General features: G+C 46.0%; 1 protein-coding gene across 5 annotated transcripts in view; it reads right to left on the bottom strand.

The window, feature by feature from the left end:
* Positions 1-7389: 7389 nt before the first annotated feature.
* MOCS1 (molybdenum cofactor synthesis 1) overlaps positions 7390-19027 on the bottom strand; it is a 32562-nt gene continuing 20924 nt past the window's right edge. For 2 of the 5 annotated variants that reach the window (XM_080585374.1, XM_080585375.1), the window contains 4 exons: positions 18827-18937; positions 16386-16506; positions 14899-14961; positions 7390-11121 (listed from right to left, as the gene is read on the bottom strand). In XM_080585374.1, the coding sequence (XP_080441500.1) occupies positions 14906-14961; positions 16386-16506; positions 18827-18937 (288 nt within the window). In that variant the 3' untranslated portion in view covers positions 7390-11121; positions 14899-14905. The remainder of the gene's footprint in view (positions 11122-14898; positions 14962-16385; positions 16507-18826; positions 18938-19027) is intronic. The other 3 variants (XM_080585371.1, XM_080585373.1, XM_080585372.1) reach the window with 2 other exon arrangements.

Raw genomic sequence — 19027 nt, 5'->3', positions numbered from 1 at the left:
CAGTGGTATCTATAGTGTCATGTCTACTGTGTTATATAGCAAGTCCTTTGCCAGTCATCTGCCATCATGGTGATACAGTGGAAGCAGTTATGAGGGGTTACTGTGGTACCTCAGGATTTTAACTGGACAAGAGTTTCCTCAGGTAACATGGACTCTATTTGTCTTCCCAGGCAATTCTGGATCTTCTCTTATTTCGGTTAACACCCAAAGGTAGTTTTTTTTGGCAGGGTTTTCCTTCCTGCTGGGCTTCCAAACAGGATAACAACTGTTCAGTGCCATGCATTGTTCTGCTGTAAGCAACCTCTGTTCCTGGTGCTCCTCAACATTGGAGCCCTCTTCACCTCCCTTTTGTCTTCTTTGTCACTATGGCCCTTTGCTACTTGCCTCAGGAGGATTTGCTGCCCTTTCTTTGTGGCAGTAGCAACTGCTCGAGGTTGGGCTCTGGTTAGAGCCCCTTGCAGAAGATCATCCCTGGTATGAACCTTCTTGCATGTGAAATGTGGCTCATTTAAAATAATAACAAATCGTCTTCCTTTCTTCTGGTCTCTGGAATGAAAGCTTGTCCTTTAGCAGAGAGGAATCGACTTCTGCAGCTGGAGAGCTGAAGCTGGTTCTGGGGCCAGTGTGGACACGTGGCCTCTCACCGCAGAAGCAGCTCCAGAGCTGAGGCAATGTGACATCGGGACCAAGCTGGCTGTGGCCTTGGATGCTGATCTTGTGCCAGCTCCTGGGGTGTCAGTGCTGGGCTGCATCAGCAGGCATGTCTTGGACTTGCACCAGGGTCAAAGGGGGAGACATCAGCTTGATCTTAGCTATGGGACTTGTCCTTGTGAGGCGGCTGCCAGTTGCCGATCTGTTCCTGATTAACCCTCTCCCAGGGGATGCTGACTGGCACATCCCAAACCCAAAATGGGATGGGAGGAGAAAGGGGATAAATCAGATACTGAAACAATCTAACTCTCTCATTTTTAACCCGGGCTGGCATCCTAATCAAGACAGGAAGACAGCAGGAGTTTGGACAGGGATCAGTAGGGCTGACAGTGCTGCACAGAGCAGAACCAGTATAATTATGGGCGAGTGGACATAATCATACAAATAGCTGAGCTCTGATGAGGAGTAGGCTCTTTCCTGAGAACTTCTTGCAGGAGTGGTGGCCAGTTGTCTTCTTTCTTTCTTCTTCCAGTACTTCCCATCAGCTCTGCAAGGAGCTTTACCAGTACTAAATGCCTGTGTCTTTTGTAGTCACTGAAATGGGACCTGGGTTGTTGCCAGTGCAGGTGGATTTTTCTCTTTAGGAGGCAGGGAGGTGAAATCTTCATTAAACAATTGAAAGAAACTGGGGGGCAGAAGTCATATCTGCTAAAAGCAACCATGCTAACTTGATGGCAAATATTAACTTCTCCAGTTATATGTCAGACACAAAGCACTCAGGTCTGCAGATCTGATCATGGGTGCTCGCTGCCAAGTGCATGGAGCAATGGGAAGGTTGGAATAGTGTCCCCATCTGCAAAAAATAATTTGAGTGACTTAGCAAGCACAACGCGTTGGTCTGGCCCAAAGTTCTGTGGTCAGGTCCTCCTGGCCTGTAGCAGTAGGACTGTCCTCTTCTTCATGCCTTGGTCCCAGCAAGCTGCGTGGGATGCCAGGGACCATTTCCCTGCTCCCTGCCTGTGCCCAGGACAGGGCATGGTGCTTGGGCCACGGGGGAACTCTGTGCACCTGTGAGTCAGTGGCTCCACAGGCACCCCAGCATCGCCAGCACTTCCACCATTTCCCCCCCCCCCCCCCCCCCCCCCCCCTTGCTCTTTGGCCCCCACCAGCCATCCCTGTCTCTTCCATTGCTGGTTCTGGGCCTGGGTTAGGCTTCTCTGCTCTCACTCTGTGTGGGCCCCCAGGCACAGAGCAGTGAGGTTTGGGGCCAAACCTCACAGAGCTGCCTCTGCCACCCCCAGCAGCTTTGCTTCCCAAATGCCTCAGAGGTGCTCCCAGCCCTGACGGGTGCAGGGGCTCAACTGGAGACCAGCCGGTCCTACAGTGAGCTGCAACCACACGTGTGTGTGTGTGGAGACATCTTGTCTGAGGGGTGAGGCTAAATCTAGGCCTCAGTAAAACCCCTGAACAGCAGCTCCAGCACCAGCTGCTCCGACAGGCCCAAGTACTCGTTTCCCCATTGAGCTCCTTGCTGATGTGGACACGGCCTCTGAGCACGTGTGTCCGCAGGGGAACAGGTGCCAAAAGTGTGTCTGCAGGGGAAATTCTTGCTGGTGCCAGGCCAGGGTGGAGGAACACTTGGGCTCTTCCCTTCTATAAATGGTTATGTTTAAAACAGGTTTCTTAACTTAGGTTACAGCAGTGAGGGATGGATGAGCTTTGCTGTGAGGAGGGAGCTCGCAGCGACCCATGAACTGGAGCAAGATCTTGGCAGGATTGGGTAGGAATTGGGGATCAGGAATGTGGCCTGTTCCCACAAATTGTTAAAGGACTTCTCCCGGCCACACTCAGACTTTTGTCAGGCGTCTGGTGGGATGTCCTCTCTCCTGCAGCAGAGCGAGAGGTGAAGGGAGTGAACTGCTGCAACTAAGACCTCGTCCCACACTGCAGGACGTGGTGGCACCCCTGCTCTCACGTGAGGTGCTCAATCCAAGCCTGGCTCCCCCGGGAGATGCCTCGCTCTTGGCTGAGGGCACGGGGAGATCTTGTCAAGCTCCGTGAGGGAGGGGAGGCCGGGACGTGGAGAGCCCTGCTCCCGCTGCTGGTGAAGCACAGGAGTGCTTGCTCGCCTGCTCCAGCCAGCTGGGTTTAATTTTAGAAACACAGTGCTATCTTGGGGCATCTTTTTCCACGGAATGCAAGTCTTTAAGTAAATAAATAACAGCTTTGTCGAGGTGGAATGACGGCTCATAACCGCACTGCAAAACACGCACCGAGCGAGTCGAGCCCTGTTTCTCTTGCATGTGGAACTACTTTGTGCAGATACAGTGGCTGCGTTGCCTCCCTCCCCTACTTCGACCCCCTCCTGAGCTGGCCATGTGCATTGATTAAAAAGAAATAAAAACACCTTGAAATACCAGCCTCAGAGAAGTGGAAATGAAAATGCCTCCAGCTGCTGGGGTTCAGCTAGAGTTCTCTGGAGTAGGTTTGCAACAGCTATGGTTTACCAGCGATCGGCTAAGTGTTATTGTCCATGCCTTTGCTGCATCTGGGACATCCCAGAAGGATGTGCTCCAAGGCATCCTCGGCGAGCCTTGGGGGAAATAGCAGGCTATAAAGATGAATGCAAGAAACTTGTGTTTAAATACCCCTCCCAGTCTGGCTGGCCAAGAGCCTCCTGCACGCAGTTGTGTTGCTTATGGCTGAGTGTCCTGGGTGTGTCTGTCAAAGCTTGCTTGCTGGCTGGAAAATCCTGTTAAAGCCATTTTACCAGAGCAAGAGCCCATTTGCACTCTCAGGTCCAGCAGCTCTGAGATGCCTGCATGGCATCAGTTGCATAAGCTGTCTGTAACCCTGAAGCCCTGAATCAGCAGGGCAAGCTCTTGGGTTTCCAGTCTGAGCAAGATCTTACTGTGATGGCCTTCCTCTGATGCACCTAAAATCTGCTAGATAGAACAAATGGTGTCAAAATTACCCAGACTGCTGGCTACTGGCTTTGTTGTGGATTTCCTCCCACTGCATGCTGCTGCTGCTGGGACAATACGGTGGCAGAGCTGACAGGATGCTGTGCTTTTAAGGAAATTAGGTCAGGAGCACCCATCTTGGGTGCATTAGGAGTTGGCAGCAGCACTCTGGGTGCCTCCTCAAAGCCAAAGGGGTGGCTAGACTGTGCCTAATCGCAGAGGTATGAGTGAGCTCTGGCAACAGTCTTTGTAGCGATTGGGTTTGAAATCGGCGTCTGTGGCTTGGAAAAAGTTTTATGTAGCATCCTCTTGTCATATGCAGGCAAGGACGCTTGAAGAGGTTTTGCTCTGCCACTTCCAGCGTAAGAAGACAAGCATATCTTGTCCTTCGTATCCCCACAGCCCTCAGCAGGAGCATTTCTGTGCAAAACTGTGATAGGTTTCGTGTGTTTGCTCAGGTTTAGTATGTGAATTCTCTGTGGGGCCTGGGGGCTGCTGGCTGCCCCTTGGCCAAGCTGGTGGCTTCCCTTCCCTGAGGGCTGCCAGGGCGGGGAAGATTTTCCACAGCCGTGGTTCTGCCTGCTCCTCCTCACGGCTGCTCTGCAAACTGCCTGGTTAAGCCATCTCCTCTCCTCCTCAGCCCGTGGCTCCCACTGATATCGCAGGTTTGGAGAAATTTATTTATTTATTTGTTCTAAACCCTAGTGAAGGCCCTTTGCTGAGGGGCCAGACGAGCTCTGCCCATGTTCCCTATAAGGTGGGGCTCACGGCAGCCCTGGCAGCAGCCTGTGTTTCCACTGAACCCAGTTAAGATTCGGTCTTGGCAGGATGGAGCCTTCTGAGCTGCCAGCTGCAATAGGAGAGATGAGACTTCAAGGGCAGCAGAAACGATTCCCTCCCCTCGGCTCCACTTATTTCTTGGATCTGGGCTGAGGATGGCCCCAGGAGCTGATCTGCAGAAGCCAAACGAGCCGCACAGAGCTAAAACATTTCCATTCAGCGTCAGGCCCGGGGTGGGGAAGCACAGAGGCTGTGGGTGGCAGCCGGGGAGGTGGCTGGAGGGGAGGGAGGATGCGGCCCCACGTGCTGCCCCGGGACAGCCGTTAATTCCAGCTCAGCTGCAACTTTGCACATGGGGAGACTCTCAAGTGCTGGAATGATCCCGTTAATTAACCAGGGTGTTCCTTAAGGACTTGGAAAGCGGTGGTAGTGGGAGGTCAGAGCTGAAACCTCTCTCTTCCAGGCCCTCGGGAGCAGATGCTACCTGGTAGCAGGCTGTGCAGCTCCGCTGCTGGCGATGGAGCCATGCCACGACTTGCACCAGCTGCTAACTGGCCTAGGGCACTAGTAACGGAGCAGCTGTGTATCTGCTGGCATATGTTTTTTCCAAGCATAATATTAACACAACTTTACAATTGCCCGGCCCTCTTGCTGTCTCCCTCTCTTCCTCCCCTGCCTCCTGTCACTTGGGCACGCTTTGCGGCCGAGCTGCCCTTCACGGTGGAACCAGAAACCTTGCTTTTGCTGGCCTTGCGTCTTTGCAGTTGTGTACCCTGGAAGTGTTGTGGGTATAGAGGAGAGAAGTTTGAGACTAAGTCTGTGTGGGAACAGCTTAGAAGGATGGAGATCTTCTGGTTTTGAGCAGGCTGTCCAGAATTTGAGGATATACTCCATGCTCTCTTCTGCTGAGGCTATTGAAGAAGCAATTGTATCTGTAACAGTCGTTGCTTGGGGAAGCCCAAGTTAGCCATGCAAGGTGAAGCTTGGCAGCAGCAAGATGGAGCAGAAGTTGTGTGCGTGGCACTGGGGAGAGCCACAGCCATTAGGCAGCTTGCCTGACAGCCCTGCCCTTGCAGTCAGGTTGTGAAAGTGGAGCTCAGCAGTGCTTGGTTTGTCGCACAGCTCTGCTCCGAGAGCGTGTCCAAGGGCATCCAGCCCTTCCAGTAAGCTTGTACTCAGCCCCGCTTAACCACTGCAATTTTGGGTACTTTCTCCTCATCAAAGGAGCAAGTAGGATGAGTTCAAAATTAGATGTGCTAAACCCAAGGCCTTCTAAACCCAGCCATGGCAGCACTGAGGGAGAGGAAGGTAGAGCTGGCTGGATTTGTGTCTCGGCTACTGCTGCATAGGCTTCTTGTGACCACAATGAAAATGTGCTCTTATTATGACAGCCTGCACTGAGCTCACCCAAAGCCCTTCAGGCCCAGCTTGTGAAAAAGGGTTCAGCCACTCCACCCTGTGCCTTTCCAGGGAGTGTGCCAGATGTGTCAGGGGTTGCCATCATCAGATCACTTGATTTTGAGACACATTTTGAGGCGTTAGCATGAAGTCTCCAAAACAACAAAAAAAAAACCACCACAACTGCTTAGCCCACTGCACTCAGCAACTCCCGTTTTCACCTTTGCTGAAATGCTAAGCTGCTCTTGGAACGAGGCTGTAATAAATGGAGGGAAGTAAACTGTTTCTATTTAACTAATTAGCAGTCCTATGTCCTGGCCAAAGCACACACACGAAGTTACAGGCATTTTTAAGCTGTAACACGCCTGCATAACTGTTGCTGAGGCAGCCAGGAGCCACAAATGAGCTATGGGCCAAGGAGGGGGTGGGATGTGGGGCCAGATTCTGTTCAGTCAAACCCTGTGTAAAGCTGAGTAACTTCAGGGACTTAGGAAGAATTACTGCAGGTCACCAGTGGTTTAAAATAGCTAAAAGTTTGTCCCCATTTTTAGTGTTCAGCTGTTGTTATTTTTAGGGTTTGGTTTGAGTGGTTCCCGTTCTGAAAAAAGAGGTCCCTTTCTAAGGTATTTCAGGCCGTGCCTTCCTTCTATTCCCTGCTCTTCTTCCCCCAGCACTTTTCTGAAAGCACTGCTCCCTTTGACACAGTTCATGTCTTCATGAATACTTCGTGACCAGCTTCTGCTGGCTTCCCTTTTAGTCTTTGCATCCAGTTTTTTTCCAGGGCAGTCTAAGGGTGGGGTGGCTAGCCTCAGGATGTGGCCACAAAGGAAGATGCAGGCTGGATTGGCAGTGAACTGACAATAAAACACAAATGGGAAATTAGCTGGGACAAGCTAGTTTTCTGGAGGAAATGACAAATGGTGCCTTGTAAGGGCTGCCACGATCAGCAACGCTTCTTTGTGTTCCAGTTGGGTTTGGTGTGTACGGTGGTAGCGGTGCTGCTGGTGCTCTTAGGGCATCTTCCAGGAGAAGGATGTGGTGGGCTCATGCTTTACTCCATTTCTTTTGATTAAATTGCCAAAAATCGCTTCCAAATTAGAAAGCGTCCCCTAGAAAGGGGGTGGGGGGGGGGGGCGGTAAGAGCTTTGTGCTATGGTTCCAGGATATGCAGCATTTTGGGGACATTTCAGTCTGTGCTTGCTCAGGTTAAGAGGGAGAGTGCTTGAGGTGCCAGTTCCTTACGTGACTGCAGCACAAAATAGTGCTGTTATATGCATCCACTGACTCAGAACAGGCAAAGGGGAGAAGCTGGGTTAAAGATTAAAGATGAGAGATGATAAATTATGACGCTAAACCTACAGGATTACTTAACTTAAGAAGGCTCAGATAGAGCTGAGCTTCATTCAACAACAAAAATGAAATAGCAAGAGAGCAATCAAGATAACTTACTACTGTGAGGAAGCTACTAATTGCTGACTAATCGTGGCAACTTATAAAGTCTGTCTTGGTGCTCATCCTCAGTTAAATATTTATAGAAGCTTATGGATTAAAACATAAATGTTCCTTTGAATGAATGAAAAACACATTCAAAATCATGTGGAACAATTACAACTAGTATTTATTAAAAACAGTGGACAAAAAAAAGCAAGCCTCCAAAAAGTATTCATCACCATCTTACACCATTGCCCACCCAGCGCCACCAAAACATACAGTGCTACCAGCTCCTTTCTCTTACAAAATATTCTGTTGACTTATGCTGGCTTCGTTATCTCTGTGCATAGTTTCAAGACTTTATAGTATAAACATGAGCATAAAATGGCACCAAAGTCTGTTCGTCCGAAGCTTCCAATCGCTCTCAAACCAAGAAAGTATGTAGTGAAGTGTGCGTAAGTAGTGGGATGTGCGTGGCAGTCGTGCATGTGCTTTGTAGGCCCTCAAGTCCTTTGTGTGAGCTTTACAGCATGACAGCAAGCTTCTCAGAAGCTGAAGAATCATGCCCCAAAGCCTCATTTTATCACCACTGAGTTATCTAGTTTCCTTTTAGTTCTCAAAACTGGCTGGAGGCTGGGTGAAGGCAGGGAGGGCAGGGCTCGTTGTGCGTGGTGGGGGTTAGTGCAGTGCCTGTGTGAGGCAGTACCTCAGCAGGTTCCAGACGTGCTTCCTTTTCCAGGGGCTTTGCTTCTGTGCCGAACGAGGGAAGCTGTTGTGTACAGCAGCTCCACTGATGAGTGCTGTCTCTCCTGGCTGCAGCGTGAGCTGAAATGCTTGGTGCTCGGTGCAGCCAGGCCGTGTGCCCTGCAGGGGGAGGCTCCGCAGTGCCCCAGTGAGGCAGGCAGGAAGGTGCTTGGTGCACAAGGTGGTACGGTGTCTTGGCTGTAGGCAGCCTGAAGTTCACCACTCAGCTTCCTCACACAACCTGGGAGCTGTGTGTTCCTCGATGCAGTCACAGGAAAGGTGAAGTACTTTCTTCCAGTTACTGCTTTATAGCCTCCTTCATTAGCTAAAGCCAGTCTAGGTTTCTTCCTTGTCCATAAACTAGAAGGCAACTGGCTTTTGTGTTGTTCTTTAGTTGTGCTTCAGCTAGCAGAGATCACCTGGCAATCTCCTCAAAAGCAAGCATGGTTTAGCCTCTTTGGGAGCAAGGACCTGCAGCTTCTTGCCTGGCTTGATGCCACACAGGGAGATAACTAACTACTATCTCCTGTACAATGCTAAGTTGACTTACTATTGATTTACAGACAGATCAGTGACATTGATGGAATCAGGACTATAATACTGAATGTAGGCATACAAATGGTTACAGAGCTGGGCACCTCTCTTATCAGGCTTCCCAGCCTCTCTCCTCCTTTACTGAGCTTCCTTAGCAGAAGCTGTAGCTGTTGTGTGCGCCTTACCTCAGTAACAAAGGAAAAGAATCAATCTGCAATGGACAAAGCTCCTTCTGTGTTAACTACTGTATGAGATTTGTAGTGCACAAGTAAATACATTTGTAATGTAACCTATTGCCTCCTCAGCTTAAACCTGTGCTTACTTTAAGTGAGCAGGGTGTGCGTGACTGGTATGTGCTTTCCTGATGCTCACATTTTAACCTTATTACATGAGAAGCAACTACTTGCCAAGTTTAAGACACTTTTCCAGTAACCTCTTTAACTTAGAGTTGTCTTTGACTCTGTGCGCATTGAAAGGGAACGCCCTGAATCATATGTGAGCCCACATTAGCCATAAGCACTAGAAAACGAGTAAAACAAGGTTGAAAACATCCTCCTCTTCAATGCATTTAAATTAATGTTTAAAAAGAATCCATCAATATTAATAAAACAATGTTGATTAATATCTAGGATAGTCAATTCTCAAAGCTATTTAGGGCTACATGATACCCCCCCTTCCTCCCAGTTACTTAACATGGGGCCACTTAAATGCTCAAAGGCCAGAAGACTTCATGAAAGCAAGCTAGAAAATCATGCAGGAAAACTCTCCAGGTGGGGCAACAGCACCTCTCCTGCTCTTCCAAGCAAGTGGCTACTGGTCTCAGTCTTGGTTTCAGCTGCCAGGACCATGCAGCTTGCTGCTTACTAGGAGCTGTGTTGTAGGAAGGAAAAAGTGGAACCTTCTGGGGCTTGGTGTGACAGCTTTGTCTAAAGTTAGGGCGAGCTGACACCTACTTCCATGCTTGGTGTAATTAAGCCGTTAAGCATGCAGACACAGTGCCTCAATATATTTGAGTGCTAAGGTCAGAATGCTGCAATATGCTTCCAACACTGCAAAAATTACCTTTCAGATCAGCAAAATAATTCTTCTAACACCAGCAACCTTCTGTTTTAGATCATTTCACAGCATTCAAGGCAGAGAGCTGGGCAGCTGCCCTCTTTTTTTCTTTTGAAACTGACGGGTGGGTATTTCCCAACTGTGGGCAAGGGAAGCGATAGCAATGGAAAGGGACGGGAGCTGCCTCTCTGACCCTAGCTGTTCAACAGCTATAATCTCTGCTGTGTGGTAGGGTCCCAGAGCTGTTTTCTTCTTACTGTCACTATCTAAATTCAACTGGGGGGGGGATGGAGGCACAGACAGACAGAAACAATTCTGAAATCCTAATCCTTGACTTAAAAATAGTTGTCAAATAACAGTACTTTCAGCACTTCCTTCGTTTCCAGAGCTCACAGTTGCATGGTGTGATGACAGCAGCTGTGAATATTTCACAGCATGAAGAAAAAGAAACCCTCTGTGGTATAACTAGGAAGCTTTGTTCAAACTCATGGTGAGGACACTGAAATGAAACTACTAGCTGAGTGGAGAAGTCTGACCTCTAAAAAAACACACATCCTCAACAGCTGGGTAAGCGGCTCCTCTGTTCACTCAGCAGTAAGCTGACAGAGTTGTGTGGTATGCCTACTACAGCTGAGTGGCACGGGTTCTGTGAGCAGTGGTTACCTGGAGGGCTGGAGGTGTCTGGATATGCTCTAGGCCCTTGAGAAGTCTCCCCTCTGCCCACCTGTCTTACTGAGCAACTTTACCTCCTCGATCACAATGTCGTGAGTAACTGCTTTGCACATGTCGTACACAGTCAGGGCAGCCAGGCTGGCAGCTGTCAGAGCTTCCATCTCCACACCTGTCTTCCCCCAGGTCTGGCAGGAGCAGTGGATCACCACTGCGCACCGGGCCTCGTCCAGGCTCAGAGACACCTCCACGTGGCTGAGAGGGATGTTGTGACACAACGGGATCAACTGGCTGGTCAGTTTGGCTCCCTGAATTCCCGCAATCTGGGCTACTGCCAGCACATCCCCTTTCTTCATCTGGTTCTGCCTCACCATCCCAAATGCCTTCTCACCCAGGCGGACAACAGCACCAGCAACAGCCCTTCTTCTGGAATCCGGCTTCCCTCCAACATCTACCATGGTGGCCCGTCCTTCCTCATCAGTGTGAGTCAAGTTATCTGAGGCACGAGGGACCTCGGAGCAAGATGCTGAATCCCTGGTACAGAATTCAGATCCTGGACTTGCCTCTTTGAGCTGACAGTCCACAGAAACTTGGACAACAGGAGAAGCCTCAAGGCACTTCGTGTCAAATGTGGAGCTCGGGTCCTTCTGGAAGACACAGAAGCCTCTCAGCTGGGTTTGTAGAATTCCTGTCCTTATGTAGCACTGTTGCTCCGGGTGAGATACTGGCAGGATAAACTGTCCTGAAAGTTTATTTTTCATTAATGCTTTTCCCATTTGTTTGGATAAACTTGCTCTCAAAGTTAGCCAGTGGCTAGATGTGTGGCCCCACTGTTTTGAATTTGGGGGATGCTGCAGGGCATCTTGGCGTAGTGGGAATGACAGCAATGCAGGCTCTGAAAAAGAAGAGAAAAAAACATGAGGATGTATTACTAGCCAGGAAGCTAAGTCAAGTCTGCAATAGCTGAGAACCCTGTCAGAGCACTGCTTGGGCCTTCCTGCAGTACAAGAACCTGAAGAAGCCTGCAACCATCTATTTTTCTCTCCTTTCTTACCAGTGCACCAAAATTTGCTGCTTTATTAACACAAACCCCAGGACTTAAGACACGTATTTCATGGTCCCTGACAAAAGGAAACAACTTGTTTTCAAAAAGCATCAACACTTCCTGAGAAACAGCAGCCAAGAAAGCTTAGAAGAAAGCAGTCCTAAAGATAAGCAAGTCACAGCATCTCAGCATCCGTTTGAGACTCTCCCAGTTCCAGTCTCCTTGTGAAAGCTTGGCATTGTAAGTACAAAACTCTAGCCCTCAGGTTCTTGGTTCCTCCTTTCCAAACACCTCCCAGCCCAGGTAGATACTTTTCCTGCTTCCTTCTACTTCTGCAGACAAGGGTCATGGCAGCACTTGAGGACAGCAGGGACCAGAAACACCATCTACAGCTCACGGGGTGGCTCTGTGATGGGAACTTTCCTTATTACTGCCAGCTCTTACCGCATTAATGACAGCTGAAGTTTAAGCACTGGAAAAATCACACTCCCCTCATTGACAGATTTTAAATCTACTCAGAGCTATGTTCCAAGTTGAGCTGGCATAGCTCCCAGCTGGCAGAGAGGTAGTAAGCCCTCCTGCCCTTTTCACCATTTAATCCCTTGGTTTTGGCATTTGCACAGGGATTAATGCCAAGCGTCAAGACAGAAGAAGTCTTTCACATGAAAGAAGTGATCTGTAAAAGAAGTACAGAGGTAAGTGGCTAAGTCCTAGTTTCTCAACCTCACTGAGAACCATCCCTCTCTTCTCCTCGAGCCCCTGTTCTCTCTGTTCTACTGTGAGGAACTTGGAGCACCTTGCTGAGTTACCTCTACTGCCCAGACCTACAGCTATTACCTTGGACCATCCATATTGCAGTAACAACGTGGGCAACACACTGGCTGTATTCCTCACCTTTTTTGTTCCATAAAAAACTTGTTAGTCCCAGACACTGCCGTAACAAGAGACTGATGCACTTAGCATCTTTCTCAGCTAGAGTACCTTCCAACTGTTGATCTGAAAATGCCAATTATTGAAGTTTAATCAATCATTTTATATAGATTACTGCTGTGATTAAAGCATCTATACAGTCAGGCAAAGGCACTTTCAGGCCCACAGCTGATGGCCTATCCACCACAATTAAGATTCTTGCAAGTGTAGTGGTAATGTGTTTACCCTCAGAGGAATAGGTTAAGTAAACATGAATGTTTTCAATGCAACACTGCTCTGCTGTAGAAGAAGAGAAAACTGTGCTTATTGTTCTTTTCTTTCCCTTTATATACAGCAGAGGCTAATCTGAATATTCCTTTAAAAAGCCAAGAACAAAAAGTACTCTGTTCTTCTGGTTTCCATGATTGGCTTCAAAGACTAAACCCCTGCAGAGTACCTTGTCTCTAGGAGAAGCTGGACTGTGGAGGCAGATGAGTACCTAGTTCCACAGGCTAAGCACAAAGCCATGGGAATAGGGAGGAAAGAGAAGTAATGTTTGCTCAAGTAGAGTAGGAAGTAAAAATACAGCAATAGAGAGTAATGCATGCAAGACATTTGTTTTTCCTAACAACCTACCTTTTCTTTGTTTTATTTAGTCATGTCCATCTTCACACCTTGCTCATATAAATAAAAAATGGATAATTATTTTCTACAGCAGTAGAAATAGTTTCAGTTGTATTATACAACTGTATGTGTCTGACAAACTGCCTGTCGTTGTATCCTACTAATGCACATGAAAGTTAAGCATGTTAGATTCCAGCTAGCACCATGTCAAGGGTGGAAAAAAAGAAGCCAGGAGCTCCTTAAGGATGAACTTTCCATAACTGAAGCGAACCTGTGAGAAGAACAACCTGCTGAAAGGACTAGTTCAGTGAAGGGAAATATGATACAAACCACATTACAGCAAAGAACCAGCCAATTGCAGTGCAGGGTAGAAGTCAGCTTTGGCTTACTGGGACTAGCAAAACCAATCAGTGATTTCCACAGTGTTCATTAAGTTTCTTTAAATTAATTCCATACTCCCCCCACTGACTACTTGCACGCCAGCATTATTTGAAGTTCGTAAGTAATTCAAAACACCATTAGGAAATCTCCTACTGATTCCCCATGTGGCACAGTGAGAGAGCCTCTGCTCATCTCCAGTTATGGACTCTGCACCACTGATGCAGAGACTGCCAGCAGTTAGTCTCAAAGGGACATGGAACAGCTGGGGAAGACCTGGACAGGCTCTTTCCTATTGTATGTTAGACAAAGTTAGAATACTTTTCAAAAGGCAGTTACATAGGTCTGATCTCTATATACCCAAACATTGCTATGAATGTTAATTTTGGAGTGTTTTTTGTTTTCAAAAATCTTTTTCAAAAGCATCTTGAAAAAATTATGTAGCTTCCACTCTACTGTCAGAAATTTAATATAGTATTTTCCATCATCATCTTTAAAAATTTTTTTTTCTTCTTGCAACAAGCGAGTACACACTTTAAACAACAGTTCCTCTTTCCCCTTTTCCTGGAAGAATGTATCTTCCAGGAAAGGCAACAGAAGTAAAAGCACTAGGGTCTTGCTTTAGAAGACGACAGTTATTACATCTCTTGTAGCAAAGCAGAGACCTGCCAATTAATGCATGTTACCCTTCCCAGCACACCAACTTGTTTTAAAAGCTGTGTTTTCAGCTGCATAGTGGCCAACCTGCTCCACAGCATCAATCGGAAGATGAGAGTTTGGGTTTGAAATCAAATGTTTCTTTCTTCCACCCTTGCTGTGTTTTTTCCTTTCAGTGATTAAAATAACCACCAGAACAATGTCCAATACATCTCACAGAGCTAGCTCTCTCAAGCATTTCTTAAGTCATCTGAAGATGACAGGTATTTGCAAAGATAGGCATAGTACAAAATAGAGAAACGTAGGCACAGAAGAGGCAGAAACACACTGAAGGGTATTTGCTAAATCTGTAAGAGAATCCCGATTAGTGCTGCTTCAGTCATGGGCAGAGCTTCAAGCAGAAGGGACTGTTAGCAAACATCTTTGCTAGACCTAACAAGGGAAAAAGCTCTTTCCCCCAAGGGCTGGTGACACAGCAGATACTACAGTTGAAGAAGTTATGCTCTGAGCCCTTGCAACATTAGGAGGCCATTTCAAAAGAAAGAAACTGCGGTTTCCAGATACCAAAGTAAAGAAGCAGGGAGATGAGAAAACTTGCATTTTTGTCATGTCCCTGCTTCTACATAATGTGATCAAAGTTGAATTTCTTAATTCAGCAATAAAATAAGCCCTGCATCCATGTTCATATTGCAATTTGGTAAATTTCATAAAGCTCACCCCAAACTGCCCTATTAGTTACTATGTTATTGTTGTTAAGTACAAAGGAAGCAGACAGGAAATAGGAAGCTGTTTCCCTTTGGAAGAAGTAATACACTTTTAAAATTAGAGAACACACAAACTGTGCTGTCAGTCAGAAGATCATATAAGGCTTGGTAGGGACACAAAACCTTTCCTTCTTTTCAACTTCAGCTTAATTTTAACCGTAACTGCATTTTAAGAAACCCCTTTCTCTGCCTAAACCTAAAGCAGAACTGTACACAAGTTAGAATTAAAAGCCCAATCCGCTCTGCTCCCCCAAAGACATAAACCAAACAAAATCATGGTATGTTTATTACGTACTGATTTGTCACCCACCAATCAGGATCATTGGACGGTTTTTCATCTGGGAAATGTTAAACATGCCTAGAAATAAAATAAGGAACACATAAAAATCCTAGCTTTTTAGGGTTTAATTCATGCATCTGGTTTATATATTTAGTTTTCTGCTCTTCACAGTGCAACCTGCACGCTAGGAAAACCAAAGCTCAATAAAGATCAAGGGAACTGAAGGAGGAAGAATCCAGCATGATATTTAAAAACATAGCTGCCAGTCTCCAAGCATCCAGCTGCTATGTATCTATCGTACTGTAGAACCTTTTCAGAGAACGTTTTTCATCATCTGAATTACAGTCTGTCTAGTACAGAATTCAAACAACTCAGGACTATCTTATTTCTTAACAAGTTACCTATATTAGTTCTAGGGGTAAGCTGTTAACAGCGTTCTGTTCAGAGAGGTCTAATCACAAAAGGCCTCAAGGATAATACTGAGATTAACACGAGTCAGAGGAAGAAAGAAGGTATCAGATAGACGTCGTCGATGGCAAAAAAGCCTTTACCAGATGGGAGAACACTTCCTCCTCCTCCTCAAATCAGAAATGCAAAATGTAGTGGTCTGAAAGGAAAGGAATCAATCACACACAACCCTTACCTTTATAAGGTACTATTTAATCTGGGTAAGAGCAACACATTTTGCAAGAAAATTTATACTCAGGCTTACAAACTTCTTTTAAATTTGTTTGACATGTAACTATAAAAAAGCAAAAGACAGCTGTTACTAACCTGGCAGAACCTGCAAGAGAAAAAAAGGGCCAAAGCAATTTTTTTTTTTTTAAAGTGGACTATTCCATGCTCATGAAGCCAGTTCACGTGCAAGAGGTCAGAAATCCCAGCTGCAGGCAGATTACCAAAATATGTTTAGGCTCAGATGTGACTGAAATACAGTTATATGATATGGCTGTGACTGCATCATCATGGCTCTTGTGTCATTACTTTATACAGAGCGCTAGCGTGGCTACACAGTTCTGGATACTCAAAAAAAGGACTTACCACTTCTAGAAAGTAGTTGAACTGACAACTCGGTTTAACTTTAGTACTTATTTTACAGAATGCCAGCGTTTGGAAAAGAGGGATCCAGTACAACTCCATCAATTTCTGCTTAGCTTTATGCTTTGCTGTTGTGATCATTAGCAGTGGTATTTGCACCTCTTTGAAGAGGAAGATCAATCTGAAAGACTGCTAGACAGTCTAGGTTCCAGGTCTTGTGGAGGGTTAGGAAATTCAAAACTGGCATCCAAATTTTGGAGTTAATTGTATGACTGGTAAAGGACCAACGTTCTAGTAGAAAACGCTCTTTTATCAGACGGGAAAATTCTTTCCTTAACTAATGCAGCCTCATTCAAGAACCTTTTCCTTCCTCCTCTTTTTTCTGGAAAGTCAACACATCCCACTGCAATAGGACACTGTTTGCCCTGGTCACTGCCATTATTTCTCCAATACAGCAAACGTACCAGCATGCTGTTTCTTCTTCCTGCCCACTGCTGCTCCAATGATTTCAACCAACTCTTCCTGTGAGGCACCAGACCGTAGGTGATCTCTCAAGGACACTTCTGAACTCCCAAAAAGGCACACCTGCAGTCAACCCAAGGAAACAAAAGAGAAGTGAGATAGATTAGAATAAGCAGTCCTCCTGCAACACACAAGGTTTAGGTCAATGATAAGAGAGATTTCCGCGAAGTCGCAAGTTTCTGTTCGGCTGCATGGCTGCAACCTAGCACAACACCATCATCTTGCACAGACTCCTACAGCTGTCAGGCTCTGAAGGTGACACCATAACACTGTTCTAAAAGTTGGTAAGCAAGCGAAGAGAGCCAGAGCAGCTCTCCATGGTCAGCTTTAAGGGAGGGCACATCCCAGTGATTATTTGCGGCTAAGGACAGCATGAGCTGAACCCATAAAACAAACATTTCACCATTAGTAGGACTAAGTGTAACTGCCACTTGATAACATAAAGCAGTGGTTTACTAGGCTACCAAATAAGTAATTCAATTCCAGTAGGATCAACGCAGTGAGATTAGGAAACTTATGCTAGCAAGTCAGCACAGTACTCTGCTAGCATTGTAAAGTAATGCTGTGAAAGTATTCATCCCTTTCACTAGTCTGATACTGGGGAAAGAAGCCATGGGTACATGACAGACAGCTTACTAATGAAGCCAACAACCACGTCCTTTCTTGGATTCAGATTTTTAGATGCTGAGTGGTTTCTGAACCCATGTCCATGCTGATCCTAATGCTAAACCATGAGTCACTTTGGGGATTCAGTTTTTAATTACAGCAGTCATTTTAAAGAAGAGCAATATAAACGTGTCTTTTGTAACTTTTAAGATGTGACTGCATCATCAAAACCTTGTGTCATTACCCTCAACGGAGCACTAGAAAACTGACTACACATTTTTGCTCAATAATTGGTCTTGAATCAATACACCATACCCTCAGAGAGGTGGAAGACAAAAAAAACAAAAAGGACAATTAACCTGGAAATTTAAATGGGAAGTATGAATCCCTTAACATCACTCACCTGCTGCTTAAGAGTCTCTTTTTGGGGGTGAAGCAGTCTAGTAATAGTTTTTTGAGCTCACCACCTGAGACAACTCATTTATTTTAAGAAAGTGGGACAGAGAAGTGTATATAGCCTGTATAAAACCCTTCCAATAAGTCTCATTGAAGTGAACTAGTAAGTTAAAAATAAAGAGTGACAGAAAACTGAAACAGTAACCCACTGATAAGCATGGCTACCTTTCACAGTCATACTTGACTACACAAGCCTGACTTCCTCAAAAAAGAGGATCTACTGACACAACCCTATCTAAAATAGAAAGTGAGCTTTTATTAAATTTAGTTCTTTTTCTCCTTTAACCGAGCAGATTCCATGCTGGCAAATGCCGATATTATGCAGCAGAGCACTTCTTTGACTATCAACTCTCATAGTCCGGCTCCAGTTTATAGGATAGCTGCTCTTTTCTTTCCCCTGCTCTCTCTCCAGACCTCATCAGTCCGCTTTTCCATACAAACCTCAATTCATCATCCTTCTAGTTCTATTTTTAGGGCTCTGTTGCTCTCTGTCATGCAGCTAAGGTTCGGTTCTATTATTACTGCATGTCATCTTTTACAAGTATTCCTCAGTTACCTCAAACTAAAGAGTTTTGAAGAGGTCTGGTCTATAGAAGAAAAAGCTTTATGGAGATTTTCTTTCTTTCTCTCCATGTCCACACATAGACAGCCTGAAAAGTTTACATAACCCAAGCTCATTGGGCCTTCAGGCTGCCTCGGTCATCTGACATTAGACAGCGGCACAGCTGTTGTCAATATCAGGTGACAATGTGTAATTGCCAATTTTTAATTGAAAACTTTAATTTTTCCTCAGAAACTGCCAGTTTTAACGTGGCAGGAAACGGTTATCCCTCCCCTTTCTACAGCCGCTGAGCAAATGTACAGCCTGCTCTTGAATGAGAAGAGTTCCAAGATGATGTTTGGTGAAACAGGACAGGATCCTTGGGGAACACAAAATCCAAGCCCTAACAGCTGCTTGGATCTTTATTTTTCTCTCTTAAGTGGGAAATCATCTGCTTGTCACATGTTTAAGATGATTCTGAATCAAAGATTTAAATAAATGTTTATATTTACTGGCCTTGAAACCAATGTTTTACAACTGAAGTTAGCTATGTTAGCAAAACAGAAACCAAAAAACGTGACGTAACATTTCCCTAACAGCCCAGGAAACTTGAACAGGAACACATACTCCAACAAACCGAAGGACAGATAAGCTGGAGTTCAGAAGCAAAGATGCTTAATTATTACCAGCTACCTTATATCCCTGCTACTTTTGAGGGAAAAATTTCAACACCAGTTTAGCTTCACGAAAGCAAAAAGAGAACCGTGTTTCACCACCAACCTTCAGGTTCCCATCTGCTGTTATCCTCAGCCGATTGCAGGATCCACAGAAGTGCTCGGACATGGAGGTGATAAAGCTGATTTGTCCCTGGAAATGTGGCACCTTATAACTCTAAAGAAATGCAGGGGAGAAAAAAAAGTTTATGTTAGACTCCTCATTTTTAAAAGCTATATGTGCCCAAAGACCAGAAGACACTTCACT

Source organism: Anser brachyrhynchus (genome assembly GCF_964034855.1).
Source record: "Anser brachyrhynchus genome assembly, chromosome: 3".
NCBI classification, from domain to species: domain Eukaryota; kingdom Metazoa; phylum Chordata; class Aves; order Anseriformes; family Anatidae; genus Anser; species Anser brachyrhynchus.
This window is presented reverse-complemented; position numbering and strand designations above follow the sequence as displayed.